The 23,962-nt window shown below is 39.6% G+C and overlaps 1 protein-coding gene across 2 annotated transcripts in view; it reads left to right on the forward strand.

Annotated features, from left to right (window-relative positions):
• LOC124789476 (serine/threonine-protein kinase 3) overlaps nt 1-23,962 on the forward strand; it is a 361,643-nt gene that overhangs the window by 288,915 nt on the left and 48,766 nt on the right. For both annotated transcript variants that reach the window (XM_047256861.1, XM_047256853.1), the window contains exon 2: nt 14,266-14,346. In XM_047256861.1, the coding sequence (XP_047112817.1) occupies nt 14,266-14,346 (81 nt within the window). The remainder of the gene's footprint in view (nt 1-14,265; nt 14,347-23,962) is intronic.

Here is a 23,962-nt window from a genome sequence, read left to right on the forward strand (position 1 = left end):
CTTTGGAGCGCATTTTCATCGGGAAAGGAAGTTCCTTGAAAGTTCCAGAATGAGATTTTTACTCTGCAGCGGAGTGTGCGCTGATATGAAACTTGCTGGAAGATTAAAACTGTGTGCCGGACGGAGACTCGGACTCGGGACCTTTGCCTTTCGCGGACAAGTGCTCGCAGGAGAGCTTCTGTAAAGTTTGGAAGGTAGAAGACGAGATACTGGCAGAAGTAAAGCTGTGAGGTCGGGGCGTGAGTCGTGCTTGGGTAGCTCAGATGGTAGAGCACTTGCCCGTGAAAGGCAAAGGTCCCGAGTTCTAGTTTCGGTCCGGCACACAGTTTTAATCTGCCAGGAAGCTTCCTTGAAAGTTGTTCGACAGGGCGGAAATGGTGACAACCTGAGGGCGCAGCAGAATGACTTCCCAAACAACCTCCTGTGTAGTGTTTCTTTGTCAGTCTGGCAGTAAGCTGGCGGGCGTTTTCGTGGCGTAAGATCTCTTCACTCAGTCTTCCAGGGCGTTATTCCGGGATTGCATGTGCAGTCGATACCAGATTCCAGCAGTGATGGTTAAACCTCGGGGACGCAATTTGTCGTACACCACGTCGTCGCTGTTCCACCAGATGCATAACATCATCTTTTGTGGGTGCGCGTAGGTCTGTGTGTGCAGGGAGTAGTTGCTTCGTTTGGGCTTAACCATTCCTTTAATTTCCTTACGTTAGCATAAAGACGCCGTTGCTCGTCACCAGTAATGTTACAGGATAGGAGTTCAAAAAATGGCTCTGAGCACTATGGGACTTAACATCTGAGGTCATTAGTCCCCTAGAACTTAGAACTACTTAAACCTAACTAATCTAAGCACGCCACACACATCAATGCCCGAGGCAGGATTCGAACTTGCGACCGTAGCGGTCGTGCGGTTCCAGACTGTAGCGCCTAGAACCGCTCGGCCTCCGCGGCCGGCGATAGGAGTTGTTCGAAAGCCAATTCATAACGAGCAAGCAGAGATTACATATGGCAAATCGCTGATTTTTGGGTTTTTGGCTTAGAACGGCGGTACTCATACACCCGATTTTTGAACCTTTCCCACTGCACGCAAATATCGCACGATGGTGAAACGATCCCAATCCATAACATTTGCCAGTTTTCGAGTACACTGACGCGGATCATTATCGATTAACGCGTTTAAACGATCTTCATCAAACACCGAAGGTCTCCCGAACGTTGAGCGGTCACTAATGTCAAAAAGACCCTCCTTAAAACGAGAAAACCATTTCCTTGCCGTGCTCTGTCCAACGGAATTATCCCCGCATACGACGGAAATGTTTTTAGGTGCATCCGCTGCTGTCTCCCCCGCCCCCTCCCCCTGTCGAACTCAAAGGAAGAATATATCGGAAAGCTCCGATTTCTCCACTTTGCACTTCCTGCACTTGACACTTCATTTTCTAGCGTTCAGAGCTCCGCCCACCATCCCAAAATGACAATATGTAAATTAGAACAGGAACAGTAACTACAAATAAAAATGACGATCGATAAAAAAACCCACAGCGACCGGAATACGAACATGCAAAATTAACACTACGAACTTAAGCACTTACATAACACAACACAGTCATCAAACGAAAGTGTCTTTACGGGGCTGAAAACTCATTTTAAACAGAAGTAGGGGCATTAAATAAATCCCAAGGAGAGAATGGAGAGTAATCAGAAAAATTATAGATTTACATTACACTGAATAAGGAACGTACATACTAACAGGAACTCAAGAAACTGAAAAGTACACCGGTATTTATTAGTGTATGAAAAAAATCAGGCTAAAATTCTATGGGCATACGAAAAGAATAGAACCAAACAGGTTAACATGACAGGCTGTGGAATTCTATGAAACACGTAGGAAACAAAAACTGAAACAATTAAATACATCGGTGCGGTAAGAAAAGACATGATGGAATTAGGAATAATACTGCTCTATATACCAGGCAGAAAAAAAAATTGGGCATAAAATTCACCACTGGACGATTGGACATTTCAGAAAAAGCCAAGAAGACCAAAAGTACTTAAATCTGACGAGCGGAAAAGAGCCCATTCTGCCAGAATGAAGGTAATATGGGCACAAAGAAAAGCTAAAGCAGAGCCCTGAAAATAACACTTGTTGTACATTGCATGGTCCAGTACGGCCCAGTTATGATTAGTAATAATAGTGGTGATGGTGATTATGTATCCAGCGGATCTGTAAGTGCACCATGGTGGCTTGCTGGGCCTCTCACACGCTCAATATTCATTACACAGCAATGAGTTTTGTGTAGTAATATTCACCTCCTGAGATCATACTGACGGTTTTCGCAGCATAGTCAAGACTGTAGAGCATTAAAAATATTGAATATCGTGCAGTATATTGTACAGTGTAAGGGTGGTATTGTACAATACACGTCCGTTACTGAGAGGCTGAGAGAAATTAAATTCACTTCGACAGAATTTCCACAAAGGACAGAATAAGTAAATGACAATCACAAAGTGTGCAGGTGTGCTGGAAGATGTATATAAAAACATAATATGTGTCACTCTGAAGTTATGAAATTCTTGATTGATCAGGAAACAGATACACTTTTGAAACTTCCTGGCAGATTAAAACTGTGTGCCCGACCGAGACTCGAACTCGGGACTTTCGCGGGCAAGTGCTCTACCATCTGAGCTACCGCAGCACGACTCACGCCCGGTACTCACAGCTTTACTTCTGCCAGTACCTCGTCTCCTACCTTCCATTCTGGAGATACACTTTTGTTACACAAAAGCTCAAGAACCTGAAAGTAAGCGGAAATGTTTGTCTTGCAGCTGTTCTCGGAATTAACAAATAACATCAGGTCACCTATCGAGGGAGCGTACGTGTTTCTTTTCCTTGCAAGAGTTGTCACAATACGCACATCAGATCATGTAAGCTTCCAATCAGCATAACCGTTTTATTTCGTTTACAATGGTAGTTACAGTAGAGAAACACCACACGTAAACGCGATAAATTATAAAGTTCACTCGTTTGATTTGTAATTCGTTGTTGTTATGGTTTACGAATGTGTGGTTGCATGAAACACTACCTGAGATGTTTACAGACAGTTTCTCGGACTAGTATCGCCCGTTCTGCATAATTTCTGCCTTTGAATTACAAGGCTAGCAATACAATCGCAGCACACGACATTTACGTGGGCCATGTTTTACGGCGATGTGTGGCCGCAGCAGTATTTGTTGCCGTCAACAATACTGAAATGTGACTGCAGCACACGGTCCTATGACCGGGCAATATTGCGGACTGGGGGACGCTGTTGCCAAGTTAATGAGAGTGGTATTGCCTGTGCTGACCACCGAGGGTGCAGAATATTTGATATGGCCGAGCCAAATCTGCCTCTGCCCTCTGTAAATGTTTCCTTCCACCTCAATCTCTCTTGCTTCCTATTTCTCACATCAACAGCGCTGCAGTACCAAGTCGCGTAATATGAGAGATGGAACACTATTATTTCTCTCTAGTGGGGAAGATGGTGCGTTCATAGTCATTCGCCAGATGACTCAGTGTGGGAAATAACCAAGTGTCACACTGCTCGACTTCGGTACAAGATCAACGAAGAATTAATATTGGAAATTTGGTACAAGACTAACGAAGAACCAATACTGGAAAAGCCCCTAAGATTCCATGAAACAAATATTTCCATTTATGGTTTACTGACAGCTGCGAAAATTACCTAACTGTCAGTTCGATAGGTCATGGGTGCAAAATACGAGCACGAATTCCTTACAGAAAAACGGGAAAACTGGCAGAAGAGATCTCTGGGAAGATTAGTTTGAATTCCAGAGAAATCCAGGTACAGGCGAGGCAATTCTGACTCCCTATAACTTGTTCTTGGAGGAAGGTTAGGGAAAGGCACACCAACTTTCGTAGCATTTGTAGGCTTAGTGAAAGCTTTTGACAATGTTGACTTGAATACTTCCTTCGAAATTCTGAAGCTAGCAGGGGTAAAATACAATCAAACAACGGAAAATCCAGGACGGAATGTAACAATTGTGAAAAGGAAAGTTGCTACTCACCATATAGCGAAGATAGACACAACAAAAAGACTACCACAAATAAGCTTTCGGGCAACGAGCAACGAGGCCTTTGTCTCTCTCTCTCACTCACTCACTCACTCACTCACACACACACACACACACACACACACACACACACCTAGTTACACAGAACTATGGTTGAAGACACTCTGTAAAAGAGAAGTAAAAATTCCCTTCCCGCCATCCTGGGTTCAGGTTACTTTCTCTGCTGATCAGATCAGGAGAATGCCAGGCTGGTTTCTTTAACAAGACTACTGGTTTCTTCACATCTGTGTGTGTCGTGTCGTGTCGTCCGTTTTTTACAAAGACCTTGTTAACCGAAAGCCTATTTGTGACAGTCTTTTTGTTGTGCCTATCTGCAACTCAGCATCTCTGCTATATGGTGAGGCGTTATAAGAGCTGAGGGACAGGTAAGGAAGGCAGTGTTCGAGAAAGGTGTGAAACAGGGTTGTAACCTACCCCTGATATTGTTCAATCTGTACATTGAGCAAGCAGTAAAGGAAAGCAAAGAAAAATTTGGAGTAGCAATTAAAGTTCATAGAGAAGTAGTAAAAACTTTGAGGTTTGTCGACGACGTTATAATTCTGTCAGAGGCAGCAGAGGACTTGGAAGAGATGTTGAATGGAATGAACCGAGTCTTGAAAGGAGGCTACAAGATAAACATTAACAAAAGCAAAACAGGTATTATAGAATGTAGTTGAATTAAATCAGGCGATGCTAAGGAAATTAGATTAGGAAACGAGACACTTAAAGTAGTAGATGTGTTTTGCGATTTGGGCAGCAAAGTAACTGATGATAGCCGAAGTCGAGAGGGTTCAAAGTGTACCGTGGAAATGGCAAGAAAAGCTTTTCTGAAGAAGAGAAATTTGTTATCATCGAATACAGATTTGATTAGTCCGCAGCTCGTGGTCTTGTGGTAGCTTTCTCGCTTCCCGCGCACGGGGTCAGGGATTTTCTCTGGGGTGTTGTGCGTCTTTCATCATCATTGACTCGCAAGTCGCCGAAGTGGCGTCAACTAAACAGGACTTGCAATACGGCGGCCGAACTCCCCCCGCATGGGGCCTCCCGGCCAACAATGTCATACGTTCATTTCTTTTCTTTTTTTTTTTTTTCATAGTCTTGATTATCAAGAAGTCTTCCCTGAAGGTGTGTAGCCATGTCGGTAAGTGGACAATAAACAGCTTAAACAAGAAGAGAATTGAAGCTTTTGAAATGTGGTGCTGCAGTAGAATGCTGAAGATTAGATGGGTAGTAACTAATGAGGTGCTACTTAAGAGTTGGGGAGACAAGGAACTTGACGAAAAGAAGCCTTTAGTGCTGGAAGGAAGTGTGTGTGTGTGTGTGTGTGTGTGTGTGTGTGTGTGTGTGTGTGTGTGTGTTGTGTGTGGGGGGGGGGGGGGGTCGTAAAGGGAAACAAGAGGGCTGGGCTGGGTTAGGTTAGGACAGCAAGCAGATTACAAAGGATATAGGATGCAGCAGTTATTCGAAGATGAAAAGGCTTGCCCAGTATAGAATAGCATGGAGAGTTGCATCAAACCAGTCTTCGAACAGAAGACCATAACAACAACAACCAGGTGTACTTTTAAAATAGTGTATTTGCGGCTTACGAAAATGTCAAAAATATTATCAGTAATTTAACTCATTTTATATAATTCTGTGTTTAAATATTTTGCATCGTTTTCCAGATGAAGAAATCTTCGAATTTGAGGAAATATTTGGAGAAAGGGGGTCGCCGTTAAATAGGCTGTCCCTGGAGAAATGGTCAGCGTTCATGACAGGAACGATCATTCGAAGCAAAAATGTCTAGTAAACATAAGCTCTAAAATGCATACCTAAAGAGCTGTGAGCACTTCTTCATCTTCGATGCTGTGAACACTATTTTTTTTTTTTTTTTTTTAGTGAGAAGTTGAATACCTACCATTTCTCCTGGGACAACCTGTACATCAGTAGACGGAGAGCGAAACAGTCGACTATGTTATCATGAAATAAGGTTACCATGCTGGCAGAATGCGATGCTACATCGTGGTACAGTCTGTCTACTCATGTTCATTGATTTCATCGAAAACGATATAGTTCTGAAACCTAGAAGTTTTGGCTGCCCTAGTTATGAAATCATAGGTATGCTGTGTAGAACTCATCCTCTTTCATCATCATTCACACATGTAATCGATAAATGGGCAACAGACTGATTTTTTGTGCAGTTTATTGAAGATGAATAATCCTGGAAGCTCCATCAACTGCACGCTGACAATGCGAGGTGCCCTTGTACCAGTTTTGAAAACATTGGTGCTGCAGGTACAAGTCGTGTCATGCCTGACCCTCTTGACTTCTCCATTGCCCAATTATCGACTTCCCTGACATGAATCATCGTTCGTTATAGCGTACAAATGGTGGTCTTAAATATTGTGTGACATAGCTACATACAACTATGGTTGAAGACACTGAAAAAGAAGCAAAAATTCCCTTCCGCCATTCTGGGTTCAGGTTACTTTCTCTGCTGATCAGATCAGGAGAATGTTAGGTTGGTTTCTTTAACAAGGCTACTGGTTTCTTCACATCAGAGTTCCTTCATCATTTTGCTCCGTCCGAATTAGTTCACGACAGGAAACATATCCAAGTGTCTAATTAAAAGTAGTAATTCCGAAAACAAATCTGCAACCGCTTAACCGAAAGCAAACTGCGTGAACACTCTCCATAATAAATAAATATATATATATATATATATATATATATATATATATATATATATATATATATATATATACACAAAGTTAAAATGCTGAATGTCCGGAACCGCGCGACCGCTACGGTCGCAGGTTCGAATCCTGCCTCGGGCATGGATGTGTGTGATGTCCTTAGGTTAGTTAGGTTTAAGTAGTTTTAAGTTCTAGGGGACTGATGACCTCCGAAGTTAAGTCCCATAGTGCTCATAGTCATTTGAACCATTTTTTAAAATGCTGAATGAAGAGAACAAATAAGTGTTGAGAACTTACGTTGAACAGAAAACAACAATCTTAGGAACGCATTTTTGGCGTATCAATTTAAATGTGTTATGAAGGTTCTAAAATGACTATAAAATTTATTATCATTATCTTCTTCGTACTGAGGATCGTCTGTGAAACTAGTTTTCCGCAATGTTCTGCAGTATTTATGAGCATTATCAGTTACCTGTACTAAAAGTTTCCGTGCTTTCGATATTTATACCATATGTGGGACTACGTTATTTAAACATTTTACTCGTCATAGCTGCTGGCGTGAGGCTTCTTTTGTCACTTTAAGAACAACGTCCGGAGCAGATGTTACTCGAATTATTTATTGGTTCCACTTTGCAACTTTATGCAACCCCTATGCTGCAACCAATAAAACCCGTTCTGCAAATCGCATTTAAGAAGAGAGGAACGAAAAAATTTGTTAAGTAGAACCTATAAGTTTTAAAAGTTCTGCTAAAATGTGTGTTGACAGTTGTTTTAAACTTGGTAAAATTATGCTGACAACAAACACTAATTTATCCCATGTGCCACCGTTGGACAATGTGATTGCTGAGTCTCTGTTATCCTGAAACACTGCTAAAACAGTAAAAAGAGATACATTTGTGGTGGATATAGGTAGCGAAACGGAATGAATATCATAGATGACCACTGGACAAGATTCACTGGTACTTACCTCCATGTCTAAGGTAATAAATTTGAAGTAAATCCAGAATTTGTGAAAATAATCATTAAAATTACGTAAAGTTAGAGCACTCATTTGAGTTTATCAGATACTGTATTTATCTTTTATTTCCGACTACTTAAAAATAGCCGTGACGACAAAACTAAATATATTGCACGATCTGATGATAATTTTGTCCCTGTTCGACTTAATATTATCGTGTTTGTCAACCCGTTGGGAACTATTATTTTTAATTATTATTTTTACTATTTGACACACTGAGTGCAACGCGTTCCCGTTTAAATGGGACTGTCTGATTTTTTCCTTTTTGCGAGGTGTGGTTAGTCCAATGCGGTCTCGCATGTATTGTAAAAAAGAAAATACTAATAATAATAATAAACCAGACAAATCATGAACCAAATATTCGTTTAGCTGGGGATAGAAGATTTTACTGTTTTAACTTCAATAAAACTAGTCAGCAGTGTTGAATAATAACAATTATTTAATACGCTTCGAGCTACCTTGGAAATAACTCTGCTTCAAAGATGATAAAATTTACATATGAAAAACTTCAACTGATATTTTAACTGATTCGCGACCAACTCTTAATTACTTGGCCTATTATTATTTACTCTATTGCATTTTTTGGAAATATATTGACTTTAAAATTGCAAATAGTGGCAACAGATATAAATACTTCCAGCCACAGCTACGAAATAATTGCTGCTGGGCCACTGGACCTTCATTTTGCACCATTTGTACACTCGTTGGCGTGGGTGGTAAGTAAAAAAAAACGCTTGTAGCTACACCACCTTACAAACTACGCTTACTCTTCACAAAAGAAAATAAAACAAGAATCACAGCAAGCACTATATTGCGCCGTCACTTCAGTTTACCACTGAAAGCGCTACTCTTCCTTAGGCGTGGCCACGTAACTATTTTCAAAAATCTCCGAAGACGATATTATCGAAAGCTCTGTTTGTAATCATATACCACGCCTACGTTGAGAATTAAAATACGCTCCATTTAATATCGTTTCGCATATTTACGTGGAAGGATACAATCTTGTACATATCGAATTCCCAAGTGTGGCCCCACTTTATATACAAAATAAAAACACTTGTAAGAATCGTGGCTGTCCCGTTCAGCATTACCGGCTCGCATAATGACATTCAAATTATCGTACATTTCGTTATGGGATCGTACATATGAAATTCGTTTTTGCGTTTCTGTCCTGGATAACTGCTTCCAGGGGCAACGAAAAGTTCATTTTCAGTATTTCGTCTGATTATTGAACGAATTTAAAAATTTGACATGCTGTCAAAATCTACTCATTAAAAGTCAGTTAAATTTAACACGATAAGTATTACAATTAGGAACTAAGTAGAGTATTTGTCTTGAAGTTGATGGCGGCCAAATATTCCATTTTGTTCATCCATTACTCGAAAATAACACGTAGCGACTTCCAACAAACTTCAAACATCTACGAAACTTTTTCTCGCTGACAGCCCACACAAAATGATGAAAGGAAAAAAGTTTGGCGCGTACTACAGTTTCACTGTTCATGTGGGCAAACGTTTTAATTTTTTACTTCTTTACTACTACTAATGCCATTCGCAACACACTTCGCAGGCAGTATCTACATATGTCTCTGAATGCACCTGCAATAACCCGCGTCCGGCCATCCAGATTAGGTTTTCCGTGATTTCCCGGAATCGCTTCGGGCAAATGCCGGAATGGTTCCTTCTTTAGAAAGGCCACACCCGACTTCCTTACCCATCCTTGCCTAATCCGATGGGACTGATGACATCGCTATTTGGTCCCCTCCCCCGAATCGGCCAACCAACAGCATCTGCAACATATTACTTTACAGTAAATATTTCAGAAGATAGGACGTCAGAAATAATGGGAAGCGTCAGAAGCGAGCTTCTGCTGAGCGCAAATTACCTAATTTTACAATCATACTGCATTTCATAATGAAAGCATTTAGCGACATCCAACAAACTTTAAGGATAATTTCAATCCTTTTCCAAACTTTTCCCCACTTACATGCGTAACGTCAAGAACAACAGAATTAAAGGGCTACTTGTAGAGCATTGGGAAGAAATCTTGGCCGGCTGGTACCACATAAAAATACGCGTGTCCGATTATTTCACGTTAACTTGTCCTCATTCTAATGCAACTAATTTTTAATTTTTTTTATTAGCAAACAATTTATAAATATTGTCCATAAAATTATATAAAAATTACTTCGTTATTTGCTTACCTCAGAAGAAGACTTAAAAAATAAATGCATCATCTTCCTCCTCTGGAGGGTCAGGAATAGAAGGGGATGGCCGCAAGTATATCTGCGTTTTCTTCATACTGCCGAGCATAGCATATTTTCAGTAGGAACAAATTTCTTTGCATGAGCTGCTGCTCCTCACACACTGGCTGGCAAGCAAACATCCATTCACTGTGAAGGTAACGACCCTATTCCTGTTTTTCACTTTTGAAGATCGATCCTACTAAAAACTCTTTCGCAGTTAGCATTTGAATGTGGAAGGGATAAACACGAGAGCGAAAAAACTGCTTGGACTGGAAATTCTCACTCGCCAAGTAAAGTTTTTATGTTGAGTCTGTTTCCCCAAAATACGCCCATTTCCGAACATTTCCTAATATTTTTTTTGCGATAGGAAGTTTCGTTGCTGTAAATGCTTATCGTCATCTACAGAGACTATTCTCGGTATTTGTGACCTAAGAGGTATAAAAGAGGGAGGTTTCTGAAAGAGACCTTTTAGGGGTAAAAAATGGAAGCAATGGTAATAAATAATCATCAAAGTTCTCTTTTTCAGTTCTGAACATCCTGTCTGCGTAAAATCCCTACGTCTGCCGTAAAAGTATTTCACGTCATCCCATTCATTATCTGTTTCTGGTTTTTGAATTGCCTTCGGAACTTCAACTCCTAAATAAAACATTCGGCTGGCAGGAAGAAATGTTGACCTGTTGTTGGGGTCAATGTCAAGCCAATTTAGTACTTACGACATAATGCCGATCCATGTAGCAAAGCAACATTTTCTTGTCCCTTTCTACCATCTTTTTATGTAATTCAATAAAGACAGCTTCACTCTGGAAATACTTATTTAAATCGGTGAATTTCGGTAAAATATGAGCCAAAAATAAGTAAAATGATTTTAAAAAATTGTCACCGAGGGATGTGTGAATTTCTTCTACCGCAACCAGCTACATCTCTAGGCATTTAGAATCAAAATAGAGACGCCAAACATTCCACTGTTCTAAAATTCTCACTACAACGGCCCGCAGAGATAGCCATCTTGTCTGTGATGTAACAATTAATGGATTTTGATATCAAAAAACTTTTGAAATTTATGCACTTGTGGCAGTCTCTTAGCATTGACTTGAAAATGGTTATGATTAATCCTAGCTAGGTGTTAACAACGTCTGGGAATACATTCACAAGCCTCGGTGGCACGTATGTAAAGCGAGTGACGTTTACAATTGAGGATGAATTGTCCGGGACATTTTTCAGTTAACAGAGTAACAACGGAGCTTCTTGACCCCATCATAGTATTACAACCATCAAAAAAACTCGTATAATATTGTTTTCAGAAACATGGTACTCAGAAAATGAAAGCATTAGATTAGAATAAATATTTTTATTTATTGCGCCTCATTCTCATTATCATATTCACCCTGACGAAATAAATCTCGGGTGAACAGCCTGGTATGTGTGTGCATAGGACACAATATTTCGGCAATCGACCACGTTGCCATCATCAGGTGCGCTGATGTGCTTAGATTTATTTCGTCATAAAATACGCCTGGAGAAATTGAAGAATCACATTCACCCTGCTTAAAAATTACAGAAAGATTCCAAAATTTACTTTCAATTTTATTTGTGTCTGTATCAAAATTACCCACGACATACGATGTTTTAACAGACTCTACGTATATTGACTCATCGATAAGAAAACTGAATATTGTACGTCAGTTTTTCAGCAACTCCGTTCTTACGGCTCTCTATCACGTTCTTTACGATCTGGGAATATCTTGTGCGACGCAGGTGTATAGCGTGGCATTGAAAGGAAGATTGTGTTCTGCCACTAATACTGCCAATTTAATTTCAGGAATGTGAGCCTGATTATTTAAAGACACATGATTTGTAGCTGATTTAACAAATATGGGTACCCAACATTGTCTGGCATCTAGATGACACCGCCTTCACTTTTTTTGACATGATTTTCACTTTTAGAATTTTTTTTAACGCATTCCAATCCAGACACAAAAGCGACGTTACAGATTCTACATCTAGTCCTCCCAGAGTTCTATTCATCAGTGCACAACCAACCTTTAAATTCAGGATTAGTTTCCCATACTTTCCTATATTTTTGTATTGTCCTCTTCTGTTGCCATTGACACAATTTTGCTCTGTTTAACACCTTATAAATTGCTCAGTGTCCTCACCTGAGCCAAAAAGTTAACTGTAATCTTTTTCACTTTCGTATGCAAAGCAGTCAATAAGGTGAATTCCCCAGGGGATTCATTTAGGGTAATAACTTAAGATGACTTATTCAGCTGTAGCATAATGACATTGGGGAATCCCACGGCCGAACAGACCTGCTTTTAGGCTGCTCAAATAGAATTTGTGAACCAAACTTGTCAAAAATTAAATAAATCATAAAAATTAAAATAATAAAAAGGCGAAATCGTAACAATAGTAAGCGTTTCTAAAGATCGTACAATAGACGTGTGATCCGAAGGGTGGATCGTATGTTCGTGCACCATCATAAATGTACAATCGAGACCTTTCGGTTGGCAGTGCTGGTTCCGTTTTTTTGGTCGTAATTCTTGTGTGCAATAACTTTGTCTCCCGTCATCATCTGTGGTTTAGGTTCTCTGGTAGGCTGCTCTTCTATCGTCACATCACGTTTAGGGATCGCACGATACATGGAACAAAATAATTACAACTACAGTCAACATATATTATAAATATATTTAGCGGCTCGACTTTCTTAGGTGTGGTGGAAGTATACTAACAACAACCATTAAGATCAGTTGGATAAAATGGTTTCTTACAGGTTCAGCTAGACTTGAGTTAACTTAGGATTAAGCTGGTCCATGTGTATGGGAAAAAAAAACATTGGGAATTATTCACACTTAGTGTTAAATTTGCGTCTTATATATGCACTCACATACTGGTAAGAGCATTATGATGTGCTGCGCTCCAGAAAGATAAGATAGGAACCTCATTAATTTTCGCTACTGACCGATCTTTTTGCTAACATGCTTGGATACTCCTTAGCGTCCTGTCCACAGGGCGCCGACTTGTTACTACTGAAGCCGGTCTCTCTTCCACAGCAAGTCATGAGACCATGCAGCCTGTGAGGAGGGTTGTACTACAAGTTTCAAATGGTCTCCAGCATAGTCATCACGTGTCAGTAGAAGACAAAAAATTAATACATTGGTTTATAAAACGCAAAGCCTTGCTAATCAAAGTTTCATAAAATCAATATTTTTTTTAAACAATTACTCATAAAATTTCATCAAAGAGAAATGGATATTATGGTTTCCTAGAATGTAACGGCTCTAATTCTGAATATTTATCACTTCATGCATGAAGAACAGTATTTGAAGGTGTATTGAAGATTAGCATTTCGATAGCTGTTTGCATTTTGAACTCTTAATTTCATCTGTTATAAAATTCCATTAAAGTATTGTCTGCTGTAGTTTATACATAATGTCAAATGTTTTTTAAACAATGATTAGTTTAAATTGAAAACCAGCACTTGATAATGAACTTGTGATTACATAACAAAAATAATAATGCCTTGAGATGTATTGTATACTACTACTATTGGACAATCTTGGTCTGTTACATTACAATAAATAGTGAAAAACTACTGCACATTACTTCAATAAGAAATAAAAGTGATACCCAACCATGTTAATGATTTGGCACATAAATTTTTTGCCATGTTTAGTGCCACTGACAGAGATGTGATTATTAGAGGCGTTTGTAAATGATGGGCTGTTTCTTGCATGTAGCAGCTAGTTTTGTTGTAGATTGGCAAATAAGAGATTCCAGATTCAGCAATAGTCTGTGGAGATAAAATTTTAAAATAACAATCATTTGTCAGCTACTGCTAGATGAAGGCCTACTCCAGACTTGTCAGTGCATCGCAAAAATATCACTATGAACAATAATTTCTGTTTAAACTTCTGAACAATTAGTTGGTGGTTAACGTATAAAACTATTATGAGAGCTTAGTCACCACAGGTAGTGACCGTTTATGATATAAAGTAGGCAACTGCAAATGTCTCTCACATAGGGGAATGAAACATTGTGAATAATTTTATACATTAACCATGCCCTCTCAGCCTTGAAGTTTTATAGGAAGTAACCAACAGCCCTTAAAACAAACATTGTGTTGCTGTAAAAGGGAACATTGATGATGTATGTGGCTTGTTTCTGTGTTACATTGCACCTGCAACTACGCACAACAAAATTTTAATTCTTTCTTTTATGTCTTTTTCCAGTGAGCTGAAGAAGCTCTCGGAAGAAAGCCTGACAAGACAGCCGGAGGAAGTATTTGATATCATATGCAAGTTAGGTGAAGGGTAAGTAGTATCTCTCTTTACAAAATATTCCTCTTTACAAAATATTCCTCTTTTACCTGACAGAGGTATAACCTCTGTTTTTTCTGAGAAAGTTGATTCAAAGTGAAATATAAATTCACTGAAGAAGTGTCATGTATCCCTGATACTGTTGGTAATAGAATACAGTAGATTAATCATTCCTGTTGATTAGGTCTCTGATGCAAATAATTTAAACATGATTGTGATTTTTATTTTCTGTCTTTGACTGGTAAATATAGATACAGTGCAACAAATTCATTTTCTCAGATAATGATAGTCAAGTGTTTGTTATTTATAGCTCAATTTACATTATTGGTAGAGAGTATCGCATGGAAAATCATGATGCTGCTTGTTGGCTAATGAAGTAAATTTCAAAATTAGAGCATAAATTTAGACAACATTCTCCATGGAGTGCAGCAATCTGGTGCTATACTTTGGTTAAAACAACAGCAGAGATCGCAATAACGTTTGTTTATTATTACCTTTTTCGGCTTATGTTAAAAGCCGTCCTCAGATTTCGTGGGCACCCTATGGCTGGTGCTGCACCTCCTCGGTTTTTCATATCATGGTCCTGCACTGTGGTACGATCATGGTATCACGTGAAAAACAGAGGAGCCGCCAGCACCAGCATAGGGGTCTCAAAAACCTGGGGATGGCTGTAACATAAAATAAAAACTGGTCATAATAAACAAACGTTATTGCAGTCTCGACTGTTGTTTTAACCAAAAGTACATGTCAAACTAAATTTGGTTGTTGATGCCAGCAAGACTTGCTCTTCCGCCACCACTACAGATTTCTTACCACCATCAGTGCATAGTCTTGCAGAAGGTAACTGCTTCATTACTTATCAGATTTGTGCAAAGATTAACAATTTATTAAAAAGTGTGATCATTGACCATCTTATCTATGAAGAGTTATCTCATTATTATTATTCTTGACAACGATGGGACAAATGATGACATAAGATAAAAATTCTTTGTTGAGATATGATACCATATTACAAGTGCGAGCGAGCGTGGGCGTTTCGAGCTTGTGTGTGGGCTTGTAAACATGGCATGTGCTACACTCTTCTGTCAAGTGTGACGTAGTTTACGTAGTGTCATTCGATATTTGCAAATGAAACAGCGTATTGAAGTATGTGGTCCCAATATTGAGCTAGTGTGAGAGTGTTGCAGGATATTTAGATAATGTGAATATGACAAGAAGTCAGTGGCAAATGAAGGAATTTTAAAGTGATAAGATTAAATCATCAAAAGATAGGTTAAGTTTATGGTTTCTTAGTTCTTGAATTGAATTGCTCAGGGAAATTCAGGTCAGCACTATGTAGCATTGTTAGTAGACTGAGAACATTGAGACTTCTGCTTATTGTACACTAAAAATGTGAACCAACACCATAAAATGTGTGAATGTCTTTATCACCGAGGCAAAACTTGTGATAGGCTGGAAAAGTTCATTTCTTCCACTGTACTAGAAAAGAAACAGCAGTCATGATAGTGGATTTACCTCTAATCTCCAAACAAGCCAATAATGTTAAAAAACACTCAGTAACAGAAAGAATATAGTGTCAGTCTTTCTTGGACAAGAAACTTTTTTGATTGTTCAGAACATGAAACAAGGGACAACAGTCGATGCAGGTACACACTGAGACACAGTGTGAATCATTTACAAATCATATCAGAACAAAAGAAGTCATTCTAATTTCTTAGATTTTCCCAGCAATTTGTCGTCATCTCGTAGAATTGGATGTACTGCCAGTGATCCAGAAAATAGGTCTCAAGAAACCCCTGATGAAGATGCCGAGTTACACTGTTGAAATATCCACTAGTAGTACACCCAATTCTATGAGATGGCAAGAGAAATTCTGTTAGATGTCATTCTGCTGCGCGATAATACCTGGCCACATATTTTTGCAGGAACTTGCCAACTTCAACAGTAGAAATCGAGGGAGGTGATAGATCACCCTCCCTGCATTCTTTATTAGTCATGGAGCGACTTCCATCTTTTTTCCATAGATGATTGTGCAACGCAGCTACCTCTTCATTCGCACGAAGTAATGGCCGCCATCGACAGGGGATCTCAAGTTGATTCCGTATTTCTAGATTTCCGGAAAGCTTTTGACACTGTTCCTCACAAGCGACTTCTAATCAAGCTGCGGGCCTTTGGGGTATCGTCTCAGTTGTGCGACTGGATTCGTGATTTCCTGTCAGGAAGGTCGCAGTTCGTAGTAATAGACGGCAAATCATCCAGTAAAACTGAAGTGATATCAGGTGTTCCCCAGGGAAGCGTCCTGGGACCTCTGCTGTTCCTGATCTATATAAATGACCTGGCAATCTGAGCATTTCTTTTAGGTTAGTCGCAGATGATGCTGTAATTTACCGTCTAGTAAGGTCATCCGATGACCAGCATCAGTTGCAAAGCGATTTAGAAAAGATTGCTGTATGGTGTGGCAGGGGGCAGTTGACGCTAAATAACGAAAAGTGTGAGGTGATCCACATGAGTTCCAAAAGAAATCCGTTGGAATTCGATTACTCGATAAATAGTACAATTCTCAAGGCTGTCAATTCAACTAAGTACCTGGGTGTTAAAATTACGAATAACTTCAGTTGGGAAGACCACATAGATAATATTGTGGGGAAGGCGAGCCAAAGGTTGCGTTTCATTGGCAGGACACTTAGAAGACGCAACAAGTCCACTAAAGAGACAGCTTACACTACACTCGTTCGTCCTCTGTTAGAATATGGCTGCGCGGTATGGGATCCTTACCAGGTGGGACTGACGGAGGACATCGAAAGGGTGCAAAAAAGGGCAGCTCGTTTTGTATTATCATGTAATAGGGGGGGAGAGTGTGACAGATATGATAAGCGAGTTGGGATGGGAGTCATTAAAGCAAAGACGTTTTTCGTCGCGGCGAGATCTATTTACGAAATTTCAGTCACCAACTTTCTCTTCCGAATGCGAAAATGTTTTGTTGAGCCCAACCTACATAGGTAGGAATGATCACCAAAATAAAATAAGAGAAATCAGAGCGCGAACAGAAAGGTTTAGGTGTTCGTTTTACCCGCGCGCTGTTCGGGAGTGGAATGGTAGAGAGATAGTATGATTGTGGTTCGATGAACCCTCGGCCAAACCCTTAAATGTGAATTGCAGAGTTGTCATGTAGATGTAGATGAAGCAATGGTGGGGCAAATGACAATTCAATCATTTGAAAAACTGCCTAGGGAACCTTGTATTAATAATGTTATGCAACTTGCAGTCTAGAGCAGGATCTCAGAGTTGAGACCACTCTTGCAGCTTACACTTAAATTTTATTGATTATTTTATTAAGTAGCTTGTAATTAGACTCATGAGGTGCTTCATTTATCCCATTCCAGCCTTTTCTATTACAGGTTAATCTTGGGTGGTCACTGGAAATTGAACATAGGACCTCTTGAGTCAGCAGCCAGCAATGTTTACCAATTTCCAAACACAAATGCCATGTGCTTTTTGTTACTGTTCTCACCTTGAAGATAGGTTTGAACACTGCATTGTTTGATTAAGCATGATACATCCTTGCCTTCATATGACTTTTGAACTAACTTGCAGGGGGACTTATTGTTCAAATGGATCTAGACTCTGGTAATCACTTACATTATGGACTGAATTCTGTTGTTGTGACTTGTCACAAAACCTTCATGGTCACTGCTGATGCTGCACATGTCTTCACCGATGTAACATATTTATGTGGTTTCTAAATGCTGAGAATTTTTTGTCCAAATACTACTGGTAGCAGACGTAAGATGTGATTAGTTGTCACTATGATGAACTTCATTTTGAAAAGGTAATCATTTCACTTTTGTAAATGAAACTGACTAATGTACCACAGCTATAGCTGTTGGATCCAGAATTAATCATCCAAAGTGAATTACATTTGCATTAACATCTATACACTCCCAAGCCCACCTTTCATTGTGTTGCAGAGGGTATCTGGAGTACCACTGACCCTTCCACATTTATTGTTCCAGGCCTCAGTCTTTTTGATAGATACAGTACAAGGCTGCAGTAGCTGCTTCTAGGACTGTACACAACCCAAATTTTAACTGTGCTCCACGGAAAATTGTGCAGTGCCTCTCTTGTAGCATCTGCCACTAATTGAATGCGCATATCTGTGAAGCTTTTGCACTTTTTAACCTGTGGAAAAACATGCTGCTCTTCTTTGGATTCTCCATATTTCCTCTATAACATGCTGCTGCTCTTTGGACTCATCATATTTTCTGTATCAATGCTATCTGATAGTCACAGACTGATGGGCATATACAGCTAGAGTTTCATAAGCTACCACCTTCATGGTAGCCCGCACTCCCTGAAGTTTCTTCCAATGACCTGTCGGGTATCTGCTTTTTGTGCAGTTAGTTTTATGTGGCCATTGCACTTTAAATCACTTTGTAATTGTGCTGCCAGGTATTTAATGCTTCCAGCAATTCTTCAGCAATAGTGTAATCAAATAAGAGGAATTTCTGCCTTTTTATGCACAATATTTTACATTTGTTTGTGTTGAGGGTCATCTGCTAATCCCTGCAACAAGTGCCAATCCTCTGCAGGTCTTCCTGCATTTTGCTACAATTTTTTAGTAGTGAGACTTCTCTGTAAATATCACCATCTTTAAACTACCTTGTGGAGCTTGCAGCATAAACTGTGAATTATTGTGGGCAGTAATGGTCCTTGAGTAATCCCGTAAGGTGCACCCAAAGTTATTTTTATGCCTGAAGATGTGTGTTCATTAAGAATGACATCCTGTATTCTATTTGCTAGGAAATCTTAAATCAAATAGCAAAGCTGATCTGATATTTGTTACGTTTATATTTTATTAACCAGGCAGCCATGTGGAACTGTGTTGAACTTCTACCAGAAGTCAAAGGAAATGACGCCAAGCTAGATGCTGATACCTGCTGCCTTCTAGTTCCTGTGGATGAACAGAGTAGGCTGTATTTCACACAGTTGTTGTTTGTGGAACTAATGTCAAAAACTGTTACAATTCTCAAGCATAAGTTGGCTTTTAGAATCCAACAACAGACTGATGTCAGCAATATGTTTTCCCTATAGGGGCTTTCTTTGGCCCTCAGTGATTGCTACATTTGATCTGTTTCATTTTTATTGAAAAAAGAGGACACACAACCTCATTTATATGTTATTGAGGGGGGGGGGGGGGTGTTAAAATAAATGTACTGACGAGATTAATGTTAAAATAAAACATCATAATTTATTTGTATTAACATTAAATGCATGCAAACAGAAGATATGTGTACTGTACAGCAGTCAATGCAGTATTTCAGTTAGGCTAAAGCCTAAATTATGGACAGTTAAACTTACTTAGGTCTAGAGAATGAATAAATTACAGTTTGTTTTTTTGGAAACAATGCTGCATTCATAAAAAAATGGCTCTGAGCACTATACGACTCTACTTCTGAGGTCATAAGTTGTCTAGAACTAATTAAACCTAACTAACCTAAGGACATCACAAACATCCGTGCCCGAGGCAGGATTCGAACCTGCGACCGGAGCGGTCGCTCGGTTCCAGACTGTAGCGCCTAGAACAGCATGGCCACTCCGGCTGGCTCTGCATTCATAGATCAAGTGTTTATATGCAGTTGCTTTGCATATCTTGTCATCGCCTTTGTTTCTTGATTTTATGTGATGGCACGCTACTTCCAATGCAGTAAGTGCTCCTGATGGACTGGGAGGATCCACAGATTCACCATTCTGTTCTTGGGATTCTTCAGGACTATTCTTTTTAGTTGACATTGGCACAACTTCTTTAATTCTTTCATCATCATTTTGCAAACATCACACAGCATATTCATTACAATCATGAAAATCCAGTTTAGGATCTTCAATCCTTCTGTTGAGATGTATGATGTTTCTTTGAACCAGCATCTTCCTGTGCCTGACTTTTTGTGGCAGCTGTGATGCACAAGTCCAGAAGTTTAAGATGGCTTATGTAATTTTCTGCAAAAAATGCCTGTTCTATGTTGCTGAAGTGTAGTGCTGGAGGGTGAGCCAAACAGTTGTCCAGAAGAAAAAGTATTTTTTTTTTTCTCCTCATGATGCAATGTGTTTTGAGGAGGCTCTTGGAGAGGTCTGCAGCTACCCATGCCCTTTTGTTTGACTCATTATTGGTGGGATGCAATTTTACTTCCTTAAAACGCAGAGTCTTCACTGAGTTCCCAGTCACTAGTCGCCAGAAGTTATCAGAGTTCCCCTAACTGCCACTGTTGTATCTGGCAGTAAATTACAAAAAGTGCAGTTTCAACTGTGTTGTAAATATCTTTCAGACTGTATTTTATAGTTAGTCTTGGAAGCTCATGCTCTTTCCAACAATCTGTGATGACATTATCCATACTGTTAGCTGCTTGAAATAGGCAAATTTGCTGCATGCTGCTGCTGAAACGAAATTTGTAGCACTTTTTCAGGTCTGCAGATTTTCTGCACTGGATGTGTGTGCACTTCTCACTGCTTGACCTGCTTTTCAAAGCAGTAGGATCTGTCTGTGAAGGTAGAATATGGGATCTCCCCACTCCTTCAGTTATGTTTATTTTCTCCAGAATGGGAAGTATCTTCTGTTTTGTGAAGGCTCATCATTTTCACATACACAAAAATTAGGAACTACACCAAAAAAATTAACTGAGTTCACCCCTTGCAAAAACACTCCTAGTTTCACTCACAATCAGTGTACCTATGGATCTTCTCTCACTTCTGTCAACTACAACCACGTACTACTGGTATTTATTGTGTTTGGTGGACCGTGGGCCACAGTCTCACTCCTTATCTCCGAAACCGACTGCCACAATGTCATGAACAATAGTGTCACTCTTGAGTATTGTAGCTACACCCACAATAATGGCTGTGAATTTGCAGTTAGACAGCAAACCAAGAATGACTGGCCACACCATATAAGAAATATTTTGTGATGATTTCTTGTCCTTTATAATGTCTAAGTGTGACAAAATGACTGTGGAGGATTAAAAGCAATAGCAACACCGAGAAAGTGCACAATATATAGCATACAGGTGAAAAAAGCATAGAGGTGTGGAAGGTATAGTTGTGGTTTCACTGCATTTGAATTACTTATTGACCTAGAGCAGTTAAACTATCATTCCAAGTACTAGTTGAGTACCCAACATTGGCCTGGTATGTATTTATTCCAATTCTATTAGTCCATCTCCTCCTCCCCTCCCTCTCTCTTATCCTCCTCTTCCCTCTCTGTGTCCATCTCCTCTCACCTTTCTCTATCCATCCCCTCCTCCCCCATATCTATTTAAATCTCTTTCTCTCCCTTCATCCTCATCATTATCCCTCCCATGCGAGGTTGCTTGTTCTCACCCCACAGAAGTTCTTTCCAAACAGTAAGTGATGTGTGTACAAAGTTTGATTTCAGTCTAGTAGTTGAGGAGGAGATGGGAATAATATATCTCCTCTTTTATACTATGCATAGATTTTATGAAATACCATTCCTGTTCCAGTTTCCTCTATATGAATGTTTGCCCACCTGATTTTCATCCCCACCGTTGTGTTGAAATTGAGTCCGATTAGTGATATTGGGAGTTGATCATCCTGTCTGATAGTCATAAGATTGGTCACACTGAATAAGATGAGTTAATATAGAAGTGAAACTCTCAATGCAGGTTGTATATCCCAACAAGGAAGTAAATTACCATGCTGCACTGTTGGTTTATTAGCTACTAAACCAGGGTTTTGACTTATTTGATGCAACTATGAAGGATTTCTACACATACCTTCCAAACTAGTATTCATGATACACTCAACCTCTGATGCTTATTAGGCTCTGACATTCCTAACCATGCTGACTCATATAGTGGCCCATACAAATGTGAGTGAAGTCATTGTTTCTGCTGTGATCACTCTAGCCCTACTGCTGATGAAATATGTATAGTCAGGCAGAGAGAGTACATGTGATCAACTGACCTGCAAATTGTCTCCGGCTTTTACTCCCAGGGGGCTCAGAACTCTTGTGAGCACTTGCATGGTGAGCCTGGACACCAATACATTGCGGCATTTCCTCTTGTCCCGTGCCACAATTTCCATCATCCCCCTATAGTACCATCCTCCTCTGTTGACTCTTAAACTATGATGACTTATATGATGCATACAGTGTGTACTCAAGAATTCTAATTTTGGTCACTCTTACACCCTCATACACCTCCTTTTTTGGCTAATCAAGTACGATCCTCCATGTTTTCTCAGTAGGGCAAGCTGTGCAGGAAAGGTCATCAAACACCGTACACCAGATATGAAAGTCAATTATATTCAACTAGTGTCTGATACATGCCTGCAGGGAGAAAAAGAATTTAAAAAAGGATGGAGGAACTTATATTCCACAGTACTTGGACTGTTCCAAGTGCTGTTCCAGAACATTTTGCAAATACTTCTTGAATGTAAAAGCACTACTCCTTGTAGAACAAATTGAAGATAAATACAGTGAAGTTACCTCAAAATAATGTGAGAAGCCACCTCCCTTCAGGCACAGCCCACAAACCATCGCCCCAGATGCTGACATCAGCCATTGGCTGAAGGAGATGCAATCCAGGAAATGGGTGGAGGTCACACACCAACTTATCTTGCTACCTTAACCCTTACTCGACTTCAGAGATTTTAATGCCAATAGTTCTATGTGGGGTAGTTCCAAAATTCCTGGGTGAGACAATATTATAGAACATGTATTTTTCGCATTTAGTCTTTGTGTTTTAACTAGTTTTAGTCCTGCACGTGGTACTGTCTTGGCTCTCGATCAATCAGCCTGTAGCCCCAACTTTCTCACATCTATTTATGGGAAGGTGTGTGTCGGTTTATGTGACAGCAAGCATGTTTTGGTCATTCTGTCTTACCCATCCTCCATAAAAGACAAGTGGAAGGTATTTACTTATCCTTAGACTTGAAATACTTGGATCCAAAGAATGACACATACATCGAGAACTCCTCAGTGTCGTGACGCATAGCCCAACATGGCCCCAAGACCTGATCACATGCATAACAAATGCTACATCATTTGTGCCTAGAATATAAACATAATATTCTTGCACTTTCTGGCTGCATCTGGCTTAAGGTTGTGTTCTCCCTCATCTCACTGTAGTAAAAGCAGAGTTATGCTAATTTTAGACATCAGGAATGAAGACTCACAGTGTGGGCAGCAATCATCCTATTTGTCTTTCAAATACTTGTGCAAGTTATTCAATCAAATGTTTAATAGGCAAATTATATGGACTCTAGAGATTAAAGGATTTATAGTCAATTTTGTTTCAATTTTGAGAGGACTGGTCTACTAATGACCACATAAATTGCGTGTAATCAGTTGCACAGAATGGCCTTCATGTGCCCTCAACATGTAATATCAGTATTTTTCCCTTGACACTGTGTGGTGACATCATAATCTTATTGCACATATTGTGTGACATTTTAGTGGTTTCCTCCCTATTTTTTTCTCATCTGCAGCACATACATCTTTCTGCTTCAGTCAAAAACTCATTGAATGTTTTTGTGGTGCAAGGATTTTAAACTTCACTGTCATCAGAAACATGGTACTTGATGGTGGTCTCATAATCAAAGA

The sequence above is a fragment of the Schistocerca piceifrons genome, chromosome 1 (genome assembly GCF_021461385.2).
Source record: "Schistocerca piceifrons isolate TAMUIC-IGC-003096 chromosome 1, iqSchPice1.1, whole genome shotgun sequence".
Classification (NCBI taxonomy): Eukaryota; Metazoa; Arthropoda; class Insecta; order Orthoptera; family Acrididae; genus Schistocerca; species Schistocerca piceifrons.